At 43.6% G+C, this 24,605-nt stretch overlaps 1 protein-coding gene across 14 annotated transcripts in view; it reads right to left on the bottom strand.

Moving 5' to 3' along the window:
• Positions 1–2,791: 2,791 nt before the first annotated feature.
• ALG9 (ALG9 alpha-1,2-mannosyltransferase) overlaps positions 2,792–24,605 on the bottom strand; it is a 37,108-nt gene continuing 15,294 nt past the window's right edge. For 4 of the 14 annotated variants that reach the window (XM_075172890.1, XM_075172891.1, XM_075172897.1 and 1 more), the window contains 5 exons: positions 23,294–23,423; positions 22,375–22,522; positions 21,924–22,053; positions 14,295–14,425; positions 2,792–3,044 (listed from right to left, as the gene is read on the bottom strand). In XM_075172890.1, coding sequence (XP_075028991.1) covers positions 2,921–3,044; positions 14,295–14,425; positions 21,924–22,053; positions 22,375–22,522; positions 23,294–23,423 — 663 coding nt within the window. In that variant the 3' untranslated portion in view covers positions 2,792–2,920. Of the gene's footprint in view, positions 3,045–8,568; positions 8,650–13,897; positions 13,973–14,294; positions 14,426–21,152; positions 21,228–21,923; positions 22,098–22,374; positions 22,552–23,293; positions 23,424–24,605 lie in introns of those variants that run through there. The other 10 variants (XM_075172901.1, XR_012677140.1, XM_075172893.1 and 7 more) reach the window with 10 other exon arrangements.

Below are 24,605 nucleotides of genomic sequence, written 5' to 3'. Positions count from 1 at the left end.
CTCCATCAAGTCTGTTTACTAGTAATCTTCTCGTTATCGATGGCTTTTTGCTTAATCTCAGCACTGCGCAGAGTGCAACAGTCCTGACTTGTGAATTATCAAAAGATGAGGGGAGCCTTAGCATTTCCTATGAGAAATCTCACTTATGGCTCAGTCTTTACAATAGAAACACCATTAGCAGCAACTTCACCTTCTCATTCCCAGTGGTCTCAGCTGGGACTGATAGATTGCCTCTATGCTACATTCTGGCTGCCTGGTAGCACTACCCATGCCAACAATTACGCCTTAACAGGGATTAAAGGAAGAGAGGCCTGGCTCCTTTACCTGCTGCCAGGAAGGCTGGTTCTGTGCCAAAGACACTAGATGAGAAACAACTTGTAGGCAGACTCCATGTCTGACCTTAAATGAGTTGTTGGGTCAAGATCTTTACAGCAATGAGACTCCCAACTTCCCCCTGAAATCAGCATTAAAATGTGATCTGCTCTTGTCATCCATGAGAGTAACAACCCTCCCTTTCTCTGCCTCAGGTGGCAGGACTGACTCTCCAGGTGGCAGGACTGACTCCACCTGTTTACATGCTAAGCAGCAAAATGGAGTCCCTGCCATGATTTGAAACTCTGGAATGCAAAGCTGCCCAGCTGTCTACTACCTGTAGCTGCACCTGCGTTTACTACCAGGAACCAAGCATTTGCTGCATTCCTCTGGAAAACACTGGTAACTCCTAATTATTGTCAAGTTATCAGTCTCCCAGTACCACCCCAAAACAGGAATCAAACTGGAGAGGATGGTGGAGCCATCACAGTCATTTAAAATGGATATTTACTGTACTGTCTTTTCACATTAAACATGAGGTTACAGGCTATGCCAACATGGAACAGTCATACAAACAGCACCAGAGAGAGGTGCAATTGGTTCTTTAACTGCATTTGTTTCTTTATTTGATTTAAGGTCAGGGATTAGCAAGGGGAGAGGCAACAAGCAGGGCAAGAGTTTTGGTTTTGATTTACTGGCACTGTAGAGCCCTGTTCAACATATGTAAACTTTTATGAGGGGTAGAGCTGGCTGGAGGGAGGTGAGGGAATACTATGAACACAGACACTACAACTTGATCTGCAATGTGACTCTGAGCTTCCAGACCAACTCACCCGAGACACCAGTTGCTTGGCTGAAAACCTTGAAGCTCCACATTTGACTCTTATGAAGGGTGATATTTGCACACGGTGAAATCCATCTCTCTGAAGAAAGCCAAGACTTAGATACCACAGATGGTTCTCTAAGCTTTCAAAGTTTGAATTTAGAGTCTTAGCTTCAAACTGCTCCTCCATACAGTGGGGGTGCAATGGAAGAGAACTGCATTCTCCATGCTGTAATCATCCAGACAACAAAGCAGCATACTGTTTACTCTTACCGTATTTTGCACTTTATAAGCTGTGTTTCCAGTAGAGCACAATGCTGTGAAAAAACCTCCTCCTTAATGAAAACACAGGGGATTCAGAACACTGCTCCCTATGTTTCTAAAGTTGCTCTTACGATTCAGCTCGTGCATTGCTCCTCATGCAGCTCCTCCTGCTTTGTCCCAGCAGTTTCATGTTAGATCACAGCCCCATTGGTACAGCCTGCCCCTCCCATCCTGCTCAGCTGTTAACCTGCAGACTGGCCAAGAGACCTGCCTAGCACTACATTCTGCACCTGGACCAACACATGTATCCTCAGAGGCATGTGCTTTTCTGTTTGGATCCCAACAGCTTCCAAACATACAAATCTGCTTCCTGACCCACCTGCTCTGGCACTCTGTCACTGCACACACAGACCAATCTGATTAGATTATAGTCACAGTGGGGCATGGAGCTTGTGCAGCCTTTTTGCAAAAGGAACTTCCTCTCTGCTCCATCTCATGCCATCCCATCCCCACAGAGTTCCAAGGATGTGAATGAAAACAACTCCCTTCATCTAGCTTGTGATACTGCATGTTTTAAAAATGGGAGATTATACAGCATTGCTCTGAAGCATATTGGACCAATGTAACACATACTGTCTATTCTGGGAAACAGAACTGCAAAAAAACCCAATTAATCCTTCTTCTCCTCTCTGGATGTTTCCAGAAATTTTAAGATACTGTAGTCTAGAATTTGAAGGATGTTATAGGTATCTTTAATAAATTATTATAAATAGCAAACAAACCCTTAGTTTCACAGATAACAAAAACACTCTGATCCCATTAAAACAGATACTTGGCTCAACTCCTAAGTTTGGGTCTTTTCCTCCCAAAAGCACAGGTTTATCCTTGAAAGTGGCTCCCAGACAGAGCAATTTTAGGCTGTTTCTCTGTGGTGCACGCTACTTCATTCCTTGAGAGTCGGTGCATTTCAGTTAATTGTCTCTCTGGTGTTTTCCTCTCTTCCCCTTCCTTTTTCTTTAAAAAAAAATGTCCTAAACATTGTTACCTGAAAAAATTCCCTAGGAGAAGGTCAGCACTACTTAAGCAGATGAGTCCAGTGGAGGGGGGGCAGCGGCAGAGAGAAAGAGAGAGGCTGAGCTCGATTTTCCCAGTGCCAGATTGCAATCTGGAGCAGAACCTCATACTATCGTGCCTTATTATCTTCCATTTTTCTGTTCTAGTGTAATAGATGATAACACAGGGAGCAGAAGGGATAACACGTTCATAGGTGGCTGCTGTTTTTTCAAATGGTTTCTTACCAGTATGTTCTGTGTAGGCAGAGCAGAGACCTGACACCGAGAACTGAAAGCAGATGATGCACCTTTTTTACAGCTGGAAGCTTGCAGAGCAAAATCACTTCATGGAAAATCTTTATTAGTGAATCTTACAAGCGCAATCGTTCAAAAAGGGAACTGAAGATGGCTTAGGCAGCTGTCCAAGAGTGTCAGCAGATGCTTTTGGTTTTGTTGCCCAGGTGTGTTGCTAGCCTCCCATTTTCTTCCTGGTTTGCTTCAACCTCCTGGATTTCAGAATAGTATAGTTTGCATACCATGTGTACTGTTCTGAGAGAAGAGGGATGTAGAATGCACGGAGCAGCTTTGAGGACCTGAAACCAGAAAGGAAAAATAAATCATCCTTAAAGCGCTCATTAGCCAGTATGTTCAAAACAAATACAAATGAGGCTTTGCAAAAGATTTGGGCTGGTGAGTCAGTGACATGAGGAATGGTTCAGGCCCAGTCCCATTTTCTCCTTGTTGGTGGGACCAAAGCTGGTTTGTGCAAGCATCACCAGTTTAAGAGCAGCAGCCTGCCCAGTTCTTCAGCATGCCACTATCCATTCCAGTAGGACTGAGGGAGAGAGAGGGCAAGAAGGTGGTGTAATTATCAGAAGAAACTTGGATCCTGGATATCACTGTCCAAAAAGCAGACAGTACAGCCCTGTGGGCCTTTGGTATTATACAGACAGGCAGGTCTCCTGTTCCTCAGGGCACGCTACGAAGGTGAAAGGTAGCAAGGCTGCATTTAGTTCCTGGCACCTCCTCTTTTCTATCCAATCTTCCTGGCTGTCTATTCCTCCACGCATGTCTGAAGGGCAAACAGAAGCTTTGATGGGAACTGGCATTTTGAAGTTTTGCTCTTGTGCTGATCTTCTGTTGAGGGTATTGAATTAAAGAGGGATGGATTGCTCTAAAGCCTACAAGGCAGTTTGCTGCAGGCTGCCAGCATTCACTCCATGCCCTGCTAGTGCTGGGAGCTGGCATTTCACAGCACTTTGCAACAATTGGATCAATGGAGTACTCAAGCGTGGAGGGTTTAATGGCTGCATTAAATTAGTACCTTTTGTTTGGTTGCTAATTGCTGGAGCTGTGCTAGCTGAGTACATTTTAAATGCACATATTCTCTTACTGAGCAAACTAAGAGTAAAATCCAGGTTTAAGTGTGAAGCAGCTCCTTCAGCAGCAGCACTGAATCTTGCTAGAAGCTTCAAAAAATTGAGCAACTTATTGAAATCAGGGCTGGGGCAGAGTCTTGTTTCCTCAGCATTGAAGTTTATCTCTCTCTCTTTAAGATCAACTTATTGGTAAACTATCAAACCTTGACAGTAAGTCTAACTCCATCCACATAAAGCTTGGAAAATCAGCAGCAGCACTGAAATTTGATTTGCAGCATGCTATGTGGTCAGGGATGGTACACAGATCCAGCATATACTTACTGGTCACTGCAATTCACACAGCTTTGCTGGTTACACAGCCAAGGTTTTGGACATCCAATTCAAGTCACTTTTTCAGAAGAAAAATTAATTCTGTTTTGTTTGCTTATTGTAAGGCAGCACTGGGTATCTTTCAAAAATGCAGTCCAAAAAACAATGGCAGGAACTGCCACTGTGAACTACATCTCCCTGGAGGCTCCCAGGGTTCTTAGACAGCCTTACTGTAATTCATCTGAGAATAAGCAGCTCATGATCTCCTGCAACTTGGAGTAAAAGACCATCCAGGAAAAGACTGGTGATATCTACTTGCATTGGCACAGCACCACTCCGCAGTAGCGTTCTATTATATAACATGCCATACAAGCACAAAGCAAGGCATTTTTCAGTTGAAATGTTCCCTGTTTAGACAGACAAAGTGACAGACAAAGCAGTATTCTTCCCACACTGGAGAGGGGAAACTGAGGCAGAAAGTATTGTCTACCCTCAGAGAGACTGAGCAAGTCTGAATTCCTAAAATTTACAAATCCCACTTCTAACTGTGAGACTCTGCCTCCTTTCAACATGCAGCATCTTGTAAGCCTGCTTTTTGCCAAGCGCTCAGCTTGTGCTTTAGCATATAAAAATGCTGATTGCTTTACTTCGAAGAACAAAAAACTCAGTGATAATACTTAGGCCCTTTACAAATTGTAAAGCACCCAGCAAAGTTCCTAAATAAAAGAATCACTAGAAATGGTTGCTCTTTCTGAATTCCTGAGGTGCTGGAATTGGGAACATGTTCAAAGCAGAATCTCTTAGTAGCAAATAACTAGGCAGAAGATAGTAATTTTGGTATTCTGAACAGGGAACATTTTTTGCAGCTGTCATTTCCTTGCGCCTGGAAATTGGAGGTCAGCCCTCCCTCCAGTCACTAGAAGCAAAGGCATCCCTTTGAAAACAAGTGCTTTATTTTCTTCCTCCATCTCTTGTGGCTAATGAACATCATGTCATTGCTGAACTTATTCTGGCATCTCCTCCTCCAAGCCTGACAACCCACCATTGCTACCATGGCTGCTCTCTGTGAATGGCGTGGTTTCATTTCAATGCCCTTTAGCAAAGAAAAAGAAAAGAAAGAAAAACAAGAAAAAGCAACTGTGTTCAAGCTGCTTGGGATGCTGTTTAAAACAAGGAACATGAAAAATAAGGTAGAGCACCAACTTGCTGCTAAATTGTAAGAAAGGGACAGAAATTAGCATAACTCCCCAGAGCTCAGGGTGTGTGCTTGCGTTAAGATGAATTTGTTGAATTAGACTGTGCGGTTTAGCTCAGGGACAGAGAGGAAGGCAGCACCTTCAGCTGATGGCTGAGGTCCCGAGTATACAGTCTGTAGCACTGAAAATGCTTTCATTCTCTCAGTCCAGACATAGAGCAGACCGCAGTCTGACAAAAGCACCCAGTTCACATCCTCCCCTTGACCTGGATGCATCTACATGCTGACAGCCTGCCCAGGCCAGCACTGAACGACGCAGTGGGCACCCAGTAAGGTTCTGGAGCAACAGAACTAAGGACCTGTGTCTACCCTCAGCGCTGGTGCCTCTCACCAGGTATTCTGAACTGTAGGCCCAATGCAGCTCACATGGTTGTGCTCATATTGTCTTTATGGCATATGTGCAGAATGTGCAGGATTCAGCTTTGCTTTCTAGAACAAAAGGATATTCCAGGAGCTGGTAGTAGCAAAAATCTCCTTCCAAATAAGCCAGCGCAATGTAACCATTCTGAGTTTGCAGACAGTCTGAAACAACTCTGAGCAACAAAAGCTCTTCACAGGCTCTTAACCTCATTGGCAACTCAGCCCTTATTAGCAGCAGTTTAAATGTCAGTGTTCACTGTTTCACAGTTTATATCAGCAGTGAAACGGGAGGAGAAAATACTATTGGTAAAAAGCAGATCAAAAAAGGAGAGGCAGGAATGACTGATGGAAAAAAATACCGAGGGTGGAAAGTGACAAGGAACGCAGAGCAGAAAGATAGCTGCTCTTCCCACCAGCGGATGTCATACATAATGCCAAGGCACTCACGACAAATAACAATACAGTAAATTGGTGTATAAAGGCCACAACTAATCTACATTCCTGTACTCCTCCCCCAAAACAAGAAGTACATGCTCCAAAGAAGAGCTGTAAATCTCATTTAGCCAGGGGAGACCCCAAAAATGAAGTTCACCCTGCTTTTCAAGGTGAAATGATGTATTACTCAAACTGTCAAGTCCACAAGGAGTTCTTGGTTTCCGCCAGGTGTTAGCTAGTCAGGCTGCTGGTGCCATAGCAAAATGACTCTTCACTAACAAGACTTATAAAAGTGAAAAGGGAACATTTTACATTGGTTCCAATTACCCAGCCTAAGGACACAGGTTAAAAAAAGGCAACAAAAAAATAAAAGAGGCATCTTAAAAACAGTAACATTTATGTGCTCAGAGAATCATATCTCAGATATAAAAACATGAAACCCTAAATATGGCATGGTAAATGGTAGCACCAACATATCTGCCTCACAGCTATAAGAACAGCCTTTGTATTTGTTCAGCAGCAACTTTCTCACTGAAAAGAGACTCAGACTGGACACAAGCACAAGGCTGTGCTCTCTGCTGCTAGTAACTACACAGTAGCAAAGCCCTGGATGCCTGCTCTCATCAGCAGCCATGAAAGAACCACCTGCACCTACAGCTCAGGAAGTCATGATAGAGCTTTAAATTCAGACAGAGAACCTTTACCTCCTCTCACCTCGCTTCGTCAGGCTCAACAACCTCAGACAACAGATGGCACATGGAAGGGGCTGGGATGACAGATGACAGTGAATATATATAATATTCTATTTGCATTTGCTTCTAAATTTGTCACCCAGAGACCGTGAGTGTGTGTAGCCTTAATCAGCATAGAGCTCCCAAGCAGCACATTGGTAGCAAGATCAAGGCCACAATCGCTCCAAGCTGGGTAGCCAAGGGTCTAGTGCAATGCTACTGGAACACTGATGCAGCAAGGCTCCTTCAGTGGTGGCCTCCAGGCTGGAGCCAGGCAACAGGCAAATTCTGCCCCGCTCTTGCTGTGCTCCAGACATGGGAGTTATCGCACATTCTGGGGGGGTTCTGAATTCCTTTCCAGTTTTTTGGTTTCTAGGGAAGCAACTGCTGCAGCACCCAGAGCAGCTCCCAGTTAGGATAGAGGTGCACAGTCACCAGTACGCCCAGCAGAGCTGGAACCACAGTGCCGTTTGGTGCTAAGCATATTTCTGTAAATTACCTATTGGACTTCAGAAGAAAGCAACTCAACAGTCCTGTTCTACTAATGCCAGTGGAGGCTCTTCTGGAACGGAAGCAAGGAAAGGACTGCTAAGTGAAGATGTTCAAGTCCCCCCGCCCAAGCTCATAGACTGACATGGAATGGAAGCAGTTAGATACATGTAGTGGTGGGAGATTCTTCCTAACTGCATCCTGTAACCTGAACTTCTTACCCCAGTGACAGCAGAATTCAGAAAGAAGCTTGAGAAGGAAGAAGAGAAGGGAATGGCAGTAACAAGAAAGAAGAGGCAGGAGGAAGTTGAATCGTTGCCACATAGGCAGGACCTAGTACCTTCTAGCTACGGGCATACACAGGAAGCTCATGATCAAAGCTCTCTGCAACCCATTAATGTTTGCACTTCCTCTAGGTGTTAAATTTTGTACCAGCTATGCACCTAAGAAGTAATTTAGCTACTTGTAAAACAAAAGTAGGGAAAACATTTCATGTACCATGGAGGAAAGCACCATTAAAGAGAATGAGACAAGAGTCTCTTGTCAAACCAGGGTAATGATATGCTAGAACAAGGTGACCGAATCATTAATTTTGCACTAAGAATTTTTTTTTTGATGGAAAACCCAAGCGTTTGGAGCAAGCAGACGGCTCAGCCTAAAGAGCTGGAAAATATGTGCTCCTCAGTGGGGAGCCGTAATATATTTCCCCTTTTCTGTGCCAGATTCGGAGTGCTCAGCCAATATAGAATTAAATGGACCTGGACAAAGCAGCTTCCTGAGGAGCATAATTAGCTGGTGGCTTGGAGTACTCTCTAATTCAATTAGCAGCACCATTTATCAGAGCCAGCTGAGATTTACATTTGCACTTGCTGACGTCAATGTGAGACTTGCAGTGAGTCCCAGAAGCCTCCAGTTCAGCAGGAGTGAATTGAACTGCTGGGGTCATTTATTTTCAAAGAACAAGAGCTGGAGTTTGGTTTTGCGTGGGGAGGTGTTTGATTTTTTTTTTCCCCCAAATGCTCCTTGCTCTGCAGCCACTGAGCTGCAGACCTGAAATCTACACTGGCAGCTTCCCTCACTGCTCAGTTCAAAGAGACACTTCTTCTGTTCCTCCTTCCCTTTCATAAAAAAGCTGCATTTTCATAGTGTTTTTACACTTACTTCATAGGTAGCAGGGGACATTTCCAAATCATTGTGTGGAAGCAGGTGCCGGATTTGAGAGATGCGTCATTCTGCTGAGCTGGGGAGGGGGGGAAGGTACACGCTCAGAAATGCGAGCAGCCTGGATCATTATAGGAGTTCTTGATGCATCTTCACTGACTCTACCCACAGACCTGTGTGTCTGACCCTGGGAAGAAGTCTCCCCACAGATCTGCTAGCTCTGGGATCCTTCCAGCTTACCAATTTCTAGCACCTAACATGCTGTTACAATTGTGTTACTGCTACTTTCCTGCAACTAAACTCCCCCAAATGATCAATTTCTCAACTCTAAGAGAGACAGCACTACCTCGATTTGTTGTCTCAAATTAAAATGAAACAAAACCACAGAAGTGGTTTTACTGGGATTTCCATACCTTCTCCACTATCAGGCCTGCCAACAACTTTCTGGACTATAGAAGTACTTGTTACATCCCTGAAACAGTCTCAGGGCATCACTGATGGCCTCAGAGAACCTTCCGGCTGGATGGAGTGGCAACTCTCAGTGTCATCCCTCTGAGACTCTGCAGTGCCCACTCTAGCAGGCTTGGTACTCCATAGACTGGGATAAGGACAGAAGCAAGCAAAGCAAGGGCTGACTAGCAGCAAGGGAGACTGCTGCAGCCACAAACAGAAAGACGCACCAGTAGTACCTGCTTTGCAAATGAGGTTTTCCAATCTCAACAAAGGGACAGTAGCTAATGCCTGGGTCTGTAGGATGAAACAGACCCTCGCGTCTCATTCAATTGCTAGGCAGATCTGCAATTGCCCCTAGCTAACTCATCTGTCAGCTGCCAATCTACTGCAAAACTTGTGTCATTCCCCCTTTTAAGAATTGCTTCAGCCCCATTATTTTATGCAAGTTACAACTCAATCATATTCAGGGAAAAAAACCAAAGCAAACAACGCTGTCTTATTTTAGAAATGCTATGACGCATTCAGAGCAAGGAGCTCAACAGACCGATGTGAACATTTGCCATGGAAAACCTTTTTATGGATGTTGCAGCAAAATTCCAATACTCAGATGCAAAAAATGCAAAGGTATTTATCTGCCACCACTATTATGAAGTTGAAGCTCCTCACTCTCAATTCATTGTCAACAAACTCCTGGAGATAAGTGGGGAGCTAACAAACTTTTGGTCCAAATGGGAAACTGCAACACAGGGAGGGTTTAAGGGACCTGGACAGAGTCATGGCAGCTCCAAGTTCCAGCTGAGCCCCTTAATCACTCCTCCACCCTACCTCTTTCTCCAAGGGCCAAATTATGGAAAGAAATTAAAAATATATAACAAAAAATTATGAAGCAGGCAATGCAAAAAGAGCCTTTCTGAAATTTCTCTTACTCATGGTGTTGTGGATGGGCTGACAAAAGGGGCCTTGATCTTGTCTGTAGTATCCAATTTTAAATGTGATACCTTTAAATGACACACTGGCTAAAAACAGGGCAGATCAAACCTTGCATGGTTTATTCTTTCTGCTCTTCACTGTACCATGAATTGTTTTGGGAAGCTGTGCCCACTGCTATGCATTTGCCCTGCTAAGCAGGCCATGGTTCCTGGCTTACTGTTCTTTTTCAGGGGGAACGGAGAATCTGTCAGACAAGCAGGGTGACAAGATGGGGAGACACTGCTGGTTCTCTCATGCCTCAGCATCAATGATACCCTCCAGGTAAGCACATGCCCTTCTAGTCCTTCAGCAGCACTGTGTACTCAAACTGCCCCACCTGTGGGCTGCTGAAGGTCTGCTGAAGGGACAGAGCCCAGCACTCCAAACTGCGGGAGCTCTAGAGATACTAACAGCAGGGATGGAAATTAGACCTGCTGCTATGGCAACCTGGCCTCCTCCACTGGTGAAGACACCACACCTCCCCTCTGCTCCAGCTGTGAGGCATTGATAAGGAACAGCATGGAGAATTTCCACACAGCCCAAGAATAGGAGCGGAGGAGGCTGACAGGCGACACCAGCAGGGCTAAGGATCTGACTGCCTGACCCACTCTTGGGACACGTTCTGCAAACCCTCTTCTATTCCAGTCTCCCACTAATACAATAGCATCTTTTGTTGAGGAGGACACAGCAGCCAGAAAGATACCCTTCCCTCCCCACCACCGTTAGATGATCTGTTCTAAGGTCTTGGTGATTGCTTAGCCAGGGAGTACGCTCCCCTTTCCCCACCCCTATTATTCTGCCTTTACATCTCATCATTACCAGGGTCAGTATGCTCTGAAGTTTCAGGATGTCTCTGTGACTCCCAGCTTCTCACAACAAGCTGCTGCTCCGTGGTGAGATGCTACCTTTGCTACAACAAGCCAAGCCATTACTTCCAGCAGTAACAGCCACATGCACTCTCCCTTCACAAGCCAGACACGAAGGACCAGACACAGAAATCCACATCCCTGTACTGAGTGGGTTACCAGAGTTTGGCTGTAGGCTTGCAGAGATAATTAGCCAACAAGAAACATACAGCTTGGGAATCTAGCTAGAGTTTAGATGATCTAAATGCAACACACAGTATCTTCATCAATGGTCTGGACGAGGGGATCGAGTGCTCCCTCAGTAAGTTTGCAGATGACACCAAGTTGGGCGGGAGTGTTGATCTGCTGGAGGGTGGGAAGGCTCTGCAGAGGGACCTGGACAGGCTGGATCGATGGGCCGAGGCCAACTGTATGAGGTTCAACAAGGCCAAGTGCCGGGTCCTGCACTTGGGCCACAACAACCCCAGGCAATGCTACAGGCTTGGGGAAGAGTGGCTGGAAAGCTGCCCAGAGGAAAAGGACCTGGGGGTGCTGGCTGACAGCTGAACATGAGCCGGCAGTGTGCCCAGGTGGCCAAGAAGGCCAAGAGCATCCTGGCCTGTATCAGAAATGGTGTGGCCAGCAGGAGGAGGGAGGTGATCGTGCCCCTGTACTCGGCACTGGTGAGGCCGCACCTCGAATCCTGTGTTCAGTTTTGGGCCCCTCACTACAAGAAGGACATGGAGGTGCTGGAGCGTGTCCAGAGAAGGGCAACGAAGCTGGTGAAGGGCCTGGAGCACAAGTCTGATGGGGAGCGGCTGAGGGAACTGGGGGTGTTTAGTCTGGAGGAGACCTTACCAGGGGAGACCTCATCGCGCTCTACAACTACCTGAAAGGAGGTTGTAGCGAGGTGGGGGTTGGTCTCTTCTCTCAAGTAACAAGCGATAGGACGAGAGGAAATGGCCTCAAGTTGCGCCAAGGGAGGTTTAGATTGGACATTAGGAGAAATTTCTTTGCTGAAAGAGTGGTCAGGCCTTGGAACAGGCTGCCCAGGGAAGTGGTTGAGTCCCCATCCCTGGAAGTATTTAAAAGACGTGCAGATGTGGCACTTAGGGACTTGGTTTAGTGGGCATGGTGGTGTTGGGTTGACGGTTGGACTCAGTGATCTTAGAGGTCTTTTCCAACATTAATGATTCTGTGATATATCAAATCAAAATGATTGCACAGGTTTTCACTGCCAAGCTTGGGAATAAGTTAGCAGCCTCAGTCTGCCAGGAAGTACTTTGACAGCATTTCCCCTAGAAGCACAGAGCTGCAACACCACATCTACCTATGGATTCAGCCAAATTCCTGAGAAGCCAGCGAGATATTTATGCTTGGCAGGACACAGGGGTTTAGCTGTAAATAGGAAAATTCCTTAATCCTATCAATTTCGCCTAATAAGAAGGAGGAGAAAAGAGAAGAAAGAAAAATGTCATACGGAAACAGCATTAAAGCAGTGAAGAGAGTGACAAGGACTCAGCTCAGTACTGAGCTATGCGTTTGGCTCTAGCCAAACTCCTTGCACTGATTCCAGCCAGCATTGCAGGCTGCAGTAGGGTCAGGATTGAGATGGTATCACATGCACCTTACAGGAAAAATCCCCAGCCAAGTTAGGAATGAACAAAAAAGCCTGGGTGAAAGTGGAGGATTCAAAACCCTTGTGTCTGTCCCGTGCTAAGATCTACAGTTGCAGGCTCAACTCTCTCCCCACAAAAGGAGCAGATACAGTGTGCTGTTGCTTCCAGACAGATGCTGGTTTGTATTCAGCAGGGCACAGCCTCTAAGGGGATACAGAATGGGTTCAGCAGAGAGAGCAGTGGTTTGTCTCTCATGAGCTTTAATCAAAAGCTCAGAGGCTACGGGTGGGGGCTGAAAGTGCAATAATCCAAAAAGCCCCATAAGACAGACCAACTCCTTCTCTACCAAACATCAGCTAAATACAAGAAAAATGAGCAAAAGTGGAAAGAAGCCATGGAGAATCCAGGACATTCTGGAGGAGTCTGTGAGAGGTACAGCCCTACCAGAATAATTCACTTTGCTCTCATTAGGCAGGCTAGCATATCTGAGGCAGACAGCCGCTACCTCTGCAAGCACCCCTAGCAAATTACATCCCCATGGTTAACCCAAGGTGTCTTAAAGGCTCATTTGGACCTGACTTCAGACCTTTAGAACAGGTCCAAACAATCAAAGCTTGGCTGTTCAGCAGATGATAGCAAGCTAAACCAGCTTTAAAAACACATGAACGTGTCTTCAAAGCAGAAATGCACATTCAGGGTTATACGCTCTGCTAGAGTCCTTTGCAAAACTCTTACGCAGATGCTTCTACTGCCTCATTAATAAGACTCATTGGCCATTTCATTCTCCCTTCTTAAAGTCCTGCCCAAATGTAAGAGCAGGTCTCTCGGAAAACATAGCTCATGAAAAACCTTGCCAAGAAAACCTGTTTGTGTCAGCAAGCTGGGAACATTAGAGCACTCCTGGGAGTTGCTCTAACATTATCACTCTTTTTCACTGTTCAACTGCCTTTACCAGCCCCCCTCCCTGGAGGGTCCTATTACTAGGAAGTAATAAGGTCTCACATAGAAAATAGGGGGGCACTGAACTCTGTGTTAGTTTTTTACAGATTTTTCCAGTCAGCCTCTCTGTCCTGTTATGCCGCTACATGAGCTTTAAATGACTAAATAACCATCCCCTTACAGCCGAGGGTTTCTGTATTTGCAGGAATGTATTAACAACATTCCCAGTTTGACAACCCTGATTCCACCCCCTGTTAGCCTGGAGGAAAGCAATTTCAGTCTCTGCCTCTCACAGAAATTCCTGTTCAGACACACAAGCAAGCTGTTCAGTGAGCAGTAGAACTAATGAAGAACGGATTTTAACAGAGGTCTCTTCCATGGATTCTCTGATGCCTAATAAAGGTGTGACGTTGCTGACTTTTCACTCAATGAGACTGCCTCCTCTTTGTCTGCCAGCTTTCACAAAATTCGTAAGAGCTCATGCTCTTTGAGGCTGACTTACACCTGTCTTGAATTTGGCTGAAACAAGACAGCAGATTCAAAAGTCTGTTGGGAGGAGATGACATACACCTCATTTCTTTAGAAAGTAAAACAAAAAACATTACTTCAGTAAGAAGTGCACAGGGAGGATTCTTTTTAAAAATAATCCTTCTCACCACCCTTCTCAGCTAGCTTCACTCTCTAAAGCAACCTAGGTCATAAATATTGCAAGTACAAGTTTGACAAAGGTTCCACTGTAGCCAGTAAGCTGCCTTTACTGGAAACTGGATTTCAAGCTGGCATTCGCCGACGTATCTTTCCTCCCTATATATAGCTACTTTTACAAGCAGATAATTGAACAGAATTAGTTCACAGACCTGCCAGCCTTTCTCTCCCCCTCTCAAATGTGTAAAGCATACCTGGAAGCATCTAGGAATGGCTTGTAGGCAACGGTTACCCACTCTTCTTTGTTGGAGGAATACCTTGGCTCCCTTGGGGTTTTGGCTGCTGTATCCAAGTCCACCAGGTAGTGGCATTTGGAAATGTCAATCTGCAGAAAGACAGACATTCTTGTGGTTTATTTCCTGTAGGCTTCTGGTTGTATGTGTTCATTTATACAGGCTGTTACTTATCAATGAGAAGGGGGTTAAATTTCTAGCAACAGGTGAAATGCTTCATGCAAGATACATGGTAAAATATTTTGAATCTTCTCAAGTAAAACCTTTATGAGGGAATACAAGCTACCACTACTGCTCTGGTCATAGGAGGAGAGTCCTAGGGTCCCTCTCTGATGAAGTACTGGAACTGGTACTGTCAAGTCACAGAAGGGAATTTGAGGCAGCAGAACCAATTCTGTTGATGTTTTTTCCTGGTGGTTGTGTAACTAGCTATTAAAGACTTCTTACAATGCTGACTCCACAAGCTCCCCAGGCAAAAGACGTCACTATCACTATTGTTAGAAAGGTTTCCTGATGTCTACACTGAATCTTTTTCTGTCTCAGTTTATGCCTGTTCCTACTTGTTTTACATCATGAACATGGAAAATATCATTTTCCTTGTGATAGTTTTTACATACTAGAGTTCTGTTATCTGAGGATGACTCTTGTCTTCTGTATAGTCATGTTTTCTACCCCTGTGATCATTCTTGTGGGTCTTCAATTAGTCACATCTATCCCGAATGCAGTGCCCAAATCAAATGTAGCACTTTAACGAAGGACTTTCTAATGCAGAGCAGCAAAGCAAGTTGCACAACATACTCCTGTGCATATAAGCCTCTATGTGGCTCATCTCTTTATACAGCAGCATGGCATTACTAAGTTGTATTCATCCAGTGATTTGCTGCACCCCTGGATCCTTTCCTGAAGGACTTGTGTCTAACTCACTGGTCTTCAACCTACATGTATTCACCTAATTATTTCTGTCTAGTGCACTGTCCATACTAAATTTCATCCTTTTTTTTTTTTGGATCCTTTCTCCAATTTGTCAAAATCACTTTAAATTCTAATTACATACTTTCTCCCACATCATTTGTTATCTAATAAGCATACTGCTTGTTCCTCCTTCCCCCCTGCAAATCATTGATAAAAACTCTGAAAAGAACCTTTGCAGTTTCCAATACATCCCCTCATTTTGAATGATCTATGGATAACTACTCCTATCACTACTGTAACAGCAATTCATGAATTCTGCTCCAAAGTGCATGCACAACAGTGAGAAGGGCACCTTATGTCAAGGCACATCCAGAGGAATATTTCTGTAGACCAGAGGAATACTAAACATGGATGCTGCGAAGTGTACCAACTCAGCACTCGTTCGTCACGATCATGAACTGTTTGTAATGTATAAACATCCAAAGACACTGCCAATTAACATCTTGTATAGGTGCTGTCCTGGCCCTAAAGAATGTACAGTCAATTTCACACAATAAAGGCTTGACCCACTGCCCAAGAAAGACAACAAGGTACATGCTAGATCAGGCTGAGGGGAGCCAGTGCCTCACACTCCCCCGTTTATCCTCCTGTAAGAAACAGTGTATCTGCCAACTTTCTGCAAAAGAACTCCCCTCACTCACCTAATTTTTCATGCCTTCTTTGGAAGTGCTTTTACAGTAAGTTGCACACAATTCCAGCACATTTGGCTTGGAACACATACAGACCAATAAGGGTTACCCACAAGGATCACACAAGCTCCACAACCTGTTAACTCTGCAAGCCTTATGGTACCAGCAGGGCTTAAGCAGAATCATGGAAAACAGTAAGTAGCTCCGGTAGAGTAAGCTTGTTGTCTGGCACAAATTATGGTGGGGTTTGTGCATGAATAACCTTCCTGTAGCACTGATGAACCTCACTGCCTCACTTGCAGTAGATGGACATCACATTGCACCTCTCAGACCACGTGGACTTGGTATCAGCACATTCATGCCTTTATCAGCTGCCTATGACGCAAATAACTGCTCTGCCCTGACCAAAATGTTTGGCGACGCCCTGCCAAATTTTGAAAATGCATTCGAGGAAGCAACATCACAGAAATGAATTATATGTGTGACCTCCCAGTTAAATGAGCTGCGGGCAATGTCTTCAGGAAACTCGCATTACGCAATCTTCTCCTTCCTGCTGGGGAGAATGCTCTGGATATGCACAGGCTGTACCATTCATTTAAATGAATATCCTGTGTTCTTTCTGGCTAACAGCCCCCGCCTCCTGCCCTCTTCTCCCCACCCCTCACAGGTACCCCTACGGATGTGCACTTGAGCTGCTGAGGAATAAAAACTCTGCCAAGACAAATGTGAACTGTCAGCTACAAAGAAGATTTGAGTTCCTACCAGGACAAACTTCCTTTTAATAATAACCATCAGATGTGAGGTAAGTTTCACACAAGGTAGCCCAACAAGAGGCTACATTGTGTAGAAACCTCTGGATTGAGCATAAGAGATCTAGAGGAGAGGACAGGTTACAAATAAGGGCTGATGTCCTCCTGTTGAAGATCTAGTTGTCTTTAAGTGATCTAAGTCACATTTTCAAAAGTGAAATAATCCCAAGCCTAAGGCCATGTTTAAACTGTACCAGGGTAGCTATATCATTACAATACACCAGAAAAATGAGCCCCTCATGGATGCAGTGTACAGCAGCAAGACTGAGCTTTTGCTGGCATAATGATTTTCAAAGCAAGTTCTAGCAGTTATTGCCTCTGTACTTGGGTATTTTGCTGACACTAGGTTTTGTCAGCCAAGGGTCACACTTCCTCACATCTGACACTGGCAAAGGCTTGCAGTGGTGACCTGAGACGCAATAGAAGTCAACAGGACTGATGCTTGCAACTGTCTTATGCCCTTGTGCCACTTCCAATCAGATTAATCTGAAAGTTCTATGTCCAGTATTTCTTCCTGTGAACTGAGAATGCAGAGAATTCTTGGATGTTTTTTCTGGCTCTGTTGGTCTGCAAGCCATCCTTATGGCACTCCAGTATTCCCAACTGCCAAAGGGGACTAACGATTCCCACTTCTGCCTCTGATATGTTATTAAGCATTGTACATTAAAATGTAGTACAATATTTTGAAATTTCTCAGAAAAGATACCAGTGACATACAGCACATCCCTAGCAATTATTGGTGGTTTCCATCAATAATCTAGATATTCTGATTTGGGAGACATCAGGGAACTAGAATACATGTATTTAGATATTAAAAAATTACATCACCAGAGTCTTTCCTCAGGTTAAGTGGAACAAAAGACAGGGCATAACTTCTGATCAACAAGTATCTGCGAATTGTAACATTAGTCTCATTAGTTGTGAAGATGTTTCACCCATGTGGAATACAAGTGAGAAAGGAAGGAGACTTAACATGGGAATTTAGGAAAAATACCAAGTTTTCAACTGTGATATCTCAGTTTACAGCTGCCACCAATCCCTACATCCAGCAGGACAGGGTTATCAGAGTGGACCACTTTGTGCCATCTAATCCTAGCCCTATTAGATCAGCAAACACCAAGGAAACTGGCAAGCAATTAAAAGGTCCAGCCAGCTCCTCCCGAACACCCTGCCGCTGCCAAGCCTGTGTTTGAACTCCCAACTGCATGAACAGGAGGACAGGTGCATGCTTCTAACTTCCACTCCCAGGTATAAACAAGGACACCTTCCACTGAGCAATCCACTGCACTTTCAGGAAAGAAATTCATGAGGAGGCTAAGTGACCTGTAAGGAAATTTTTGTGCTAGGCTAAGAACTTCCATCATGCATCTTAGTGTAAACTGGTTACAAGTTTTTTCTGAAGACAGCAACAAAAACAAATCATTGTGCTAAATTACTGTCTGGAAACAGGCTCCATGGCCCCAGCATCACACAGCATCATAATCAGATCCTGTCGACAGTGCACACACAAAAAAATTGTCTCTCAGCTGGTGACACAAACACTTGGTCGTTCTTCACCCCTCAGGGGCTCTGAACAGAATGTAGATGGCAATCTCACCTTTTTCATGCACAAGATTTTCAATGAGCAGGCTACGGGTGAGTTCTTGTAAGGTCAGATACCACTAACCTTTGTAAAATGACAGACTCCTCCAGATTTATTTCTTTTTTTTGCAAACTGTCAGGGCAACAGGGGCTGGAAGGGAAAGACTAAGGACCTTATCAGGAGGAGGACTCAAATTATTAAGTTACATGCCTGATGAAAGGAACATGATCAAGTTTGGGGAGCAACAAGTCCTAGTCTATTTGGTTTCACTGACTTTGACGTGGAGGGCCCATGACCTTCGTAAGAGATCTATATGCACTCCTTAGGAGGCCAGCTCTCCCAAGTGGCAGTTTTCCCTTTAATTAACAATGGCAGAACACAACATACACAGTTCTGTCTTATTGATTGCACAACAGTGTGTACGTTATCAAGTCAGAAAAAAAAAGGCGATGTGTGATGACCAGGTGTTTCAACAAGGAAACAAATTTCCTTAGAGTCAGTGCATAAGTTTGTCACATTGAAAAGGTGAAGAAAAAGGCAGGGCAGCTATAGCTGGATTAGTCAAATGAAAAGCTAAGGCCCCTTAAGCCAGGTTTGCAAAGGTCTCTACCCATCAGTTATCTTAAATGCAGGCAGCTGAGATTCTCCAGGATGACTATGTCTTATTCTGTCTTACTCCTTCAAACTCTTCCCACATTTCAGTTTGCTCTCCCACAAAATTTTATTGCAAACTTCCTTGGACATGCTTGAATTCACTTTTCTGAAGCACCTTTGGGGTTTATTGTAACAATTTAGGTTGAAAACAATTTAATTAGGTGGATACCAGATGGCTCCGTGGCATCACAACTGAGTGGCAAATGAAATTACACCATGGGAAACTCAGCTGAGGAGAATGTTGAATCCACTTCTTGCACTGTATGAGAAGAACATTCCAGGCCCTAACAGATATTCCAGCTCATTAGCAAAAAGACTCCCAAACCACTACCCAAGTTTTTCTGTAAGTGATGTAGAATCATTCAGAGAAAGACAAGTTACTGCCTCAAGCACCAAGAGTGAACTCACTTCCCTCATTCTAAGTGCTCCCCTAAAAGGGCCGGCACTTCCAATGCATATGAATTACCTGCCAGCTGAAAGACAGATTTCTCTTCTACCATTCCAAGTAGAGCACAGTGCATTCTTACAAGTGACACTGAAGCTAAGGATAATATTCATCCTGGTCAGAGGGCCAACACAGCACCTATGCATTTATTTGGGGATTTACACAAGACTTCAGCGGTGTGCAGACCTTGAAATGTTTCTTTGTAGAAAGAAGTCAGTCTTAGTGAACGCAGCTGCAAAGAATTTCTAAATTACATCCTATCCTCTTCTGTTCTCCTTTCCTTTTCTTCCTCCCACTCTTTTTTTATTTGATGCAACCGCTATGCTAAGTGGTGGAGAACTACATTTGATCACATCCTAAATAACAGGAGTGGGCACAGTATAGTACAGAGATGGAGCTAAGGGCATAGCCTGCAGCTGTACTGCTGCAGCCACATGTCTCTCACTGGTGTCTGGATGGATGTTACCCCGGCCACACAGAGGACAAAAGGAGCTTGTCTGGTTTACCAGAGATAAAGTTCAACTGTTTTGAGCAAAACCAGAGATGCTTTACTGATCACTCAAATGCATATTTCAAAAAAGAGACCAAGCTTCAGGTGGTTCTTACGGTTCAAAACAGAGCTAAAGGGAATTGGAAAAGAAGTGAAAATAAAGTGGTAAAAAAAACTTCCTCTGAAGTCAGGAGTTTTTAACAGTTTCAGCTTTTAGGCCTAATCCACTATTCCTGCTTGGATACATCTTTGTAAGAGATAATACTCCTTTTCTCTTTCTTAGCAGTTTCAGAAAGATATGCATCTCCCTAGTAGGACAAGTACAAGTTAAGTGCTGTTCAACATGATTAAGGAAGGAAGAACTGCAAAACAAGAAGATCAAATCACTCTTTTCCCCAGTGTCTCATAGCAACAGAAACACTGAGATTACTCTTCAATTTTCAAGCAGAGCAGTAATAGATACTTACACTTGAAACAGAGAGATCAGTCCCATTTCTGCAGCCATTAATTGGTTTTAAGCTGTCCATAGCTCTCATAATCCTTCTGAACCTTTTGTTTTCTCCCCTTTAAATGACCAACAGACTCATGCTATTTAGATTTGTTCGCTATGATGGTCCTTTCCAAAGTCTGGATATGCTTGCACTTGTAAGCTCACTAAACTTGAAAAAAGATCTTGTTTTCTTGGTGTTAGTAGCAGGTCAGAAGTTTTAAAACCCCATTTAAAATTCACATTTAGTAGTTAATTTCTAATGTCCTAGGCCCTTTTGCTTGCATGAGAAATAACAAAATTGTAGGGTGACATTAAGAAACAACCATGAAACAAAAGTGTGTTTTGCTCCGTTAGTCACAGGCTGTGCATCAGCCAGCTGTCTGTGCTAAAAATACGCCACAGTTAAAGATTTCGTAAATTAAATGCACTGCAGCAGACAGCTTCTCTCAGGTGGGAACACGCCTCCTTCTCAATTCCAGTAACTACATAATGAGGCTCAAAATAAGAAAGCGTTAACCCAGAAGATTGATCCCTGCTTTTAGCCACACAGTTTGCTCCTGTGTTATAGTATTGCCTTCCATCCTCTTCTGTGAGCTAATCACAAGTGCTTGTACAATGTCTAACAGGTCAAAGTCATGAGCCATATAAACAAGCATGTCTACTGTCTTCAGCCAGGATAGACCCACTCATGTAAACCAGAAACCTGGTCCGTTACATGTGAGTGCTTCCTATATACTGATGGACATACCAAAGCTATCCTCCAAAGTGCTAAGAGAGACTGAAGAAAGGACTATGCATTTCTTGGCAGTTCCTCTCATTCAACCTTTAGGACAAAAAAAGAAAGGATGACTAAATATCTAGTGCACTGCAAAGAATATATAGTGCACTGCTAAGATTTAACCTGCTAAATAATTTTAAAGAAGTTGGCTGGCAATAATTTTAAAGTATTCATATGTGTGCACTGTTTTTGTTTAGGCAACACAATACAAACAGGAAAAGTAACAAATTAATAATACCAGTATACATTATCTTAACAGATTCCTACTGAAATCACTGAAGCACTTGTTTCAGTGAAGTTCCAAATTAAGTTCCTCCTTCTCAGTTGCAAATACAATGAATACATTTATATTTAAAAAGAAAGGAAAGTACAAAGGAAAATTTCAATCCCTGCTCAGTGACAAACATTTTCGGGGAGGGGATTTCAAACTACTCACTCAGTTCACTTTCCTGTGATCACAGTAACACATTATACTAAACCCAAAATTGCAGCAACTAGGACTTACTACTTCTTCTGCTTCTTTTATTATTATTATGTCTTTAAATGAAAAACAGACAGATGAAATGCAAACAGAAACCACTCACATAAATGGGGAAATTTCCAAGTGCTGCAGCCAGCCTATTTTTTTCTGTAACTTGTATGGTCCCCAGGAAACAAAATGGGGAGACGCAATCATAGGCATTATATTAATACAAATTATACAGTAAAGTAAGGAAAAGAAAACAGGAATATAATCCTTACATATCGCGATGGCTCTTCCTTGTTTTGGTCATTCATGTCAGTGGGAATGATCCGTGTGGCCATTGGTCCCTTAGCAAAGGGTTTTGGTAACTGGCCCCTGAATTCTGACAGGATGAACTGGAGCTGCCAACTGCAGAGAACAGCGTCAGAAAGCCCAGCAGGAAAATGCAGGAGCTAGTGACATTTTGTGTGGAGAAAACCAAAAGCATAACCAAGGACATTTCATTCCTGAGGGTAGACAGCCCTGCTAGAGAGCAGTCACACTACAAGTTTTCAATAGCTTGTGGCCAACATAATCTGCTGACAACAAACTTCGGAATCCTTTGTTTTGGATATGCTGGTGTCAACAGAGATACAAAGTCTTGAATGTTACTCCCATAAATACTGCCTATGAGAAGTGCCCCTCCTTATGAATCTCACCAAATTGTACCTTTTACGTTAAACAACTTACTTATCTGGCAGGAGAAAGCTGCTTGGAAATCTGTGCCACTCCTTTCCCACGCAGACATTAACCGGTCTCCCCTCCGGCACAGTGTGAATACTTGGGTCAATAGCAATCCTGTGAAATTCTGGGTACAGGTCCAGGGGCCCATGGTAGCCTATTGAAGGCACGAAGTTGTAAATAAGGCTAAAGAAATAGGTGATATTTACATGACTACTTTTGAAAGTCAACAAAAAATTGTTCATGCATAACTCTTTAACTGATAACTTCTTGAATAAATGAATTGGTCTATGCTAAAAAGTGGCTGGATTCCAAAGCTCCCCCTCCTTTTAGAAGTGCTTGTATCCTACCACCTTTATTCACATTCTCCTGTCCTGACTGTCAATGGCTACCATCAAGCAAAAAAATATTGATGAGGTGGGAAGGTTCACTGCATGGCTCTGATTCAAGATAGTACTTAAGGACCATATCTAATCCACCTCCATTAAGAACACATGCACCTAATTACAAGTTTTTCTTGGGAAAATGCTTTTTCAAGTGGGATCATATGTTTGAAAGTTAAAGTATCTACTTTAATACTAGTCTGGGTACAGGTTTTGTATCAGTAGAGTTGTACTGGCTGAAGGTGAAGGACAGCAGATTTTTAACTGATATAATTCTAGTGATACATTCATACATACATGAATACATACATACGTTCATACATACATGTATGAATGTGCATATACATACACACACACACACGTATAATCATTCATTAATGGTGACCATTAGAACTTATTCCTTTCCCTGCAACAATGACATCCAAACTTTTGAGGTTCCATATTTCTACTGTGCTGCTATAGTCAAAGCAGCACAACTTTGGAAGGCCTTAAGACTTGCCAAGACCAATACCCAGGAAAGCACAGAACAAGTCTAAAATACCAACCTCTGAATAAGGCAACAGAGCGTGACAACGACAAAAGGCCAAAGAGAAAGACAGTCCCTAGAGCCAGCCAGTTGGAGGAGACTGTGTAGTGTTCCAGGCGGTAGCGCTGGAACATGAAGTGGTAACATTTCTGAGGAAAGATTGAAAAAAAAAGACAATATAAAATTACTCAAATTCTGGTATGTTTAGCAAAATTCTGTTTTTCATAAGGACCTTACAGCAGTGCCTGCATTTCCCACCAGATCTTTGGTCTTCATTTTTTCATTCAGACCCATAAAAAACGCACAGAAACTCACATGGTTCAGTCACATTTCTTAACTAATAATCTAGGTATTTAAAGACGTTTTCAGCTCTTTTCCCTAGGAAGGCCTTTAGTCAAGCTGTAAACTGCTCTCTACTAGGGCTGCAGCTTGGTTGTTCCCATGTGAACCAGCAGCAAGTGTCCCTTTCAGACACTTCTATAGAACTTCCCTACACAGACAGACCTCATTTTCAATGCCGGACTGACTTCCTCTCTAACAGAAGTTCCATGACCCAGATGTACTGAGTGACCTATGGTTGTTTACACTGTCTGCACAAAATACAGCTTTGAAGTGGGTAAAAGAACACAGAGCACATTCTGCATCCACCTTTAAACACAAGCCACTCTGAAATTGTTAAAAGAAAAGCCCTTTAGGTTTTTCTAATTTAAAAGCCTTTCTGGGAATACCCAGGAGGAACTACATCCAATACTTGGCTTGGTCCCTCCCTCCTGCTCTGCCTTTCTGCAGGAGTGATTATTCACGTCCTATTCTAATCTGGTTTCTGTTCCTCTTGTCTTGTTTGCATTTTTCTCACAACAGCCAGATCCACATGATTTGGAGGAGCAGACTCTTACAACCTTGTACTACTAGTGGGCAATCAGTTCTAAATTCTCAGCTGGATACTGAATACTGGACAAAATGTTGTCAAACAGTGTTAAAATATGCAGGACAGAAATACACACTAGATTCTCCTAAAGCCATATTTGGCAAAGGTCCTAATCCATTGCCCTCTGATGAATGTTCTGACAGCACACAGCAATTCTCAGTGAGAGCCATAAAACTGCTGACATTACAGAGCTTGATCCTGTACGAATACAAGGACTGAAACTCATCTGGCGTGCTCCAGCTTAGCACTGCAAAGCATCAGCAGTGATGGGAGATCAACAGTCAGAATAGCAACTGACCAGGGGAAGAGTGAGAGTGATTTGAGGGGTGCAGGCAAAGTTGGTGGGGAGCCCCGGACAGGAACAGCCAGTAGTGGTGCACAGCAGGACAGAGGAGTAATACAG

Source organism: Calonectris borealis, chromosome 24 (assembly GCF_964195595.1).
Source record: "Calonectris borealis chromosome 24, bCalBor7.hap1.2, whole genome shotgun sequence".
NCBI classification, from domain to species: domain Eukaryota; kingdom Metazoa; phylum Chordata; class Aves; order Procellariiformes; family Procellariidae; genus Calonectris; species Calonectris borealis.
This window is presented reverse-complemented; position numbering and strand designations above follow the sequence as displayed.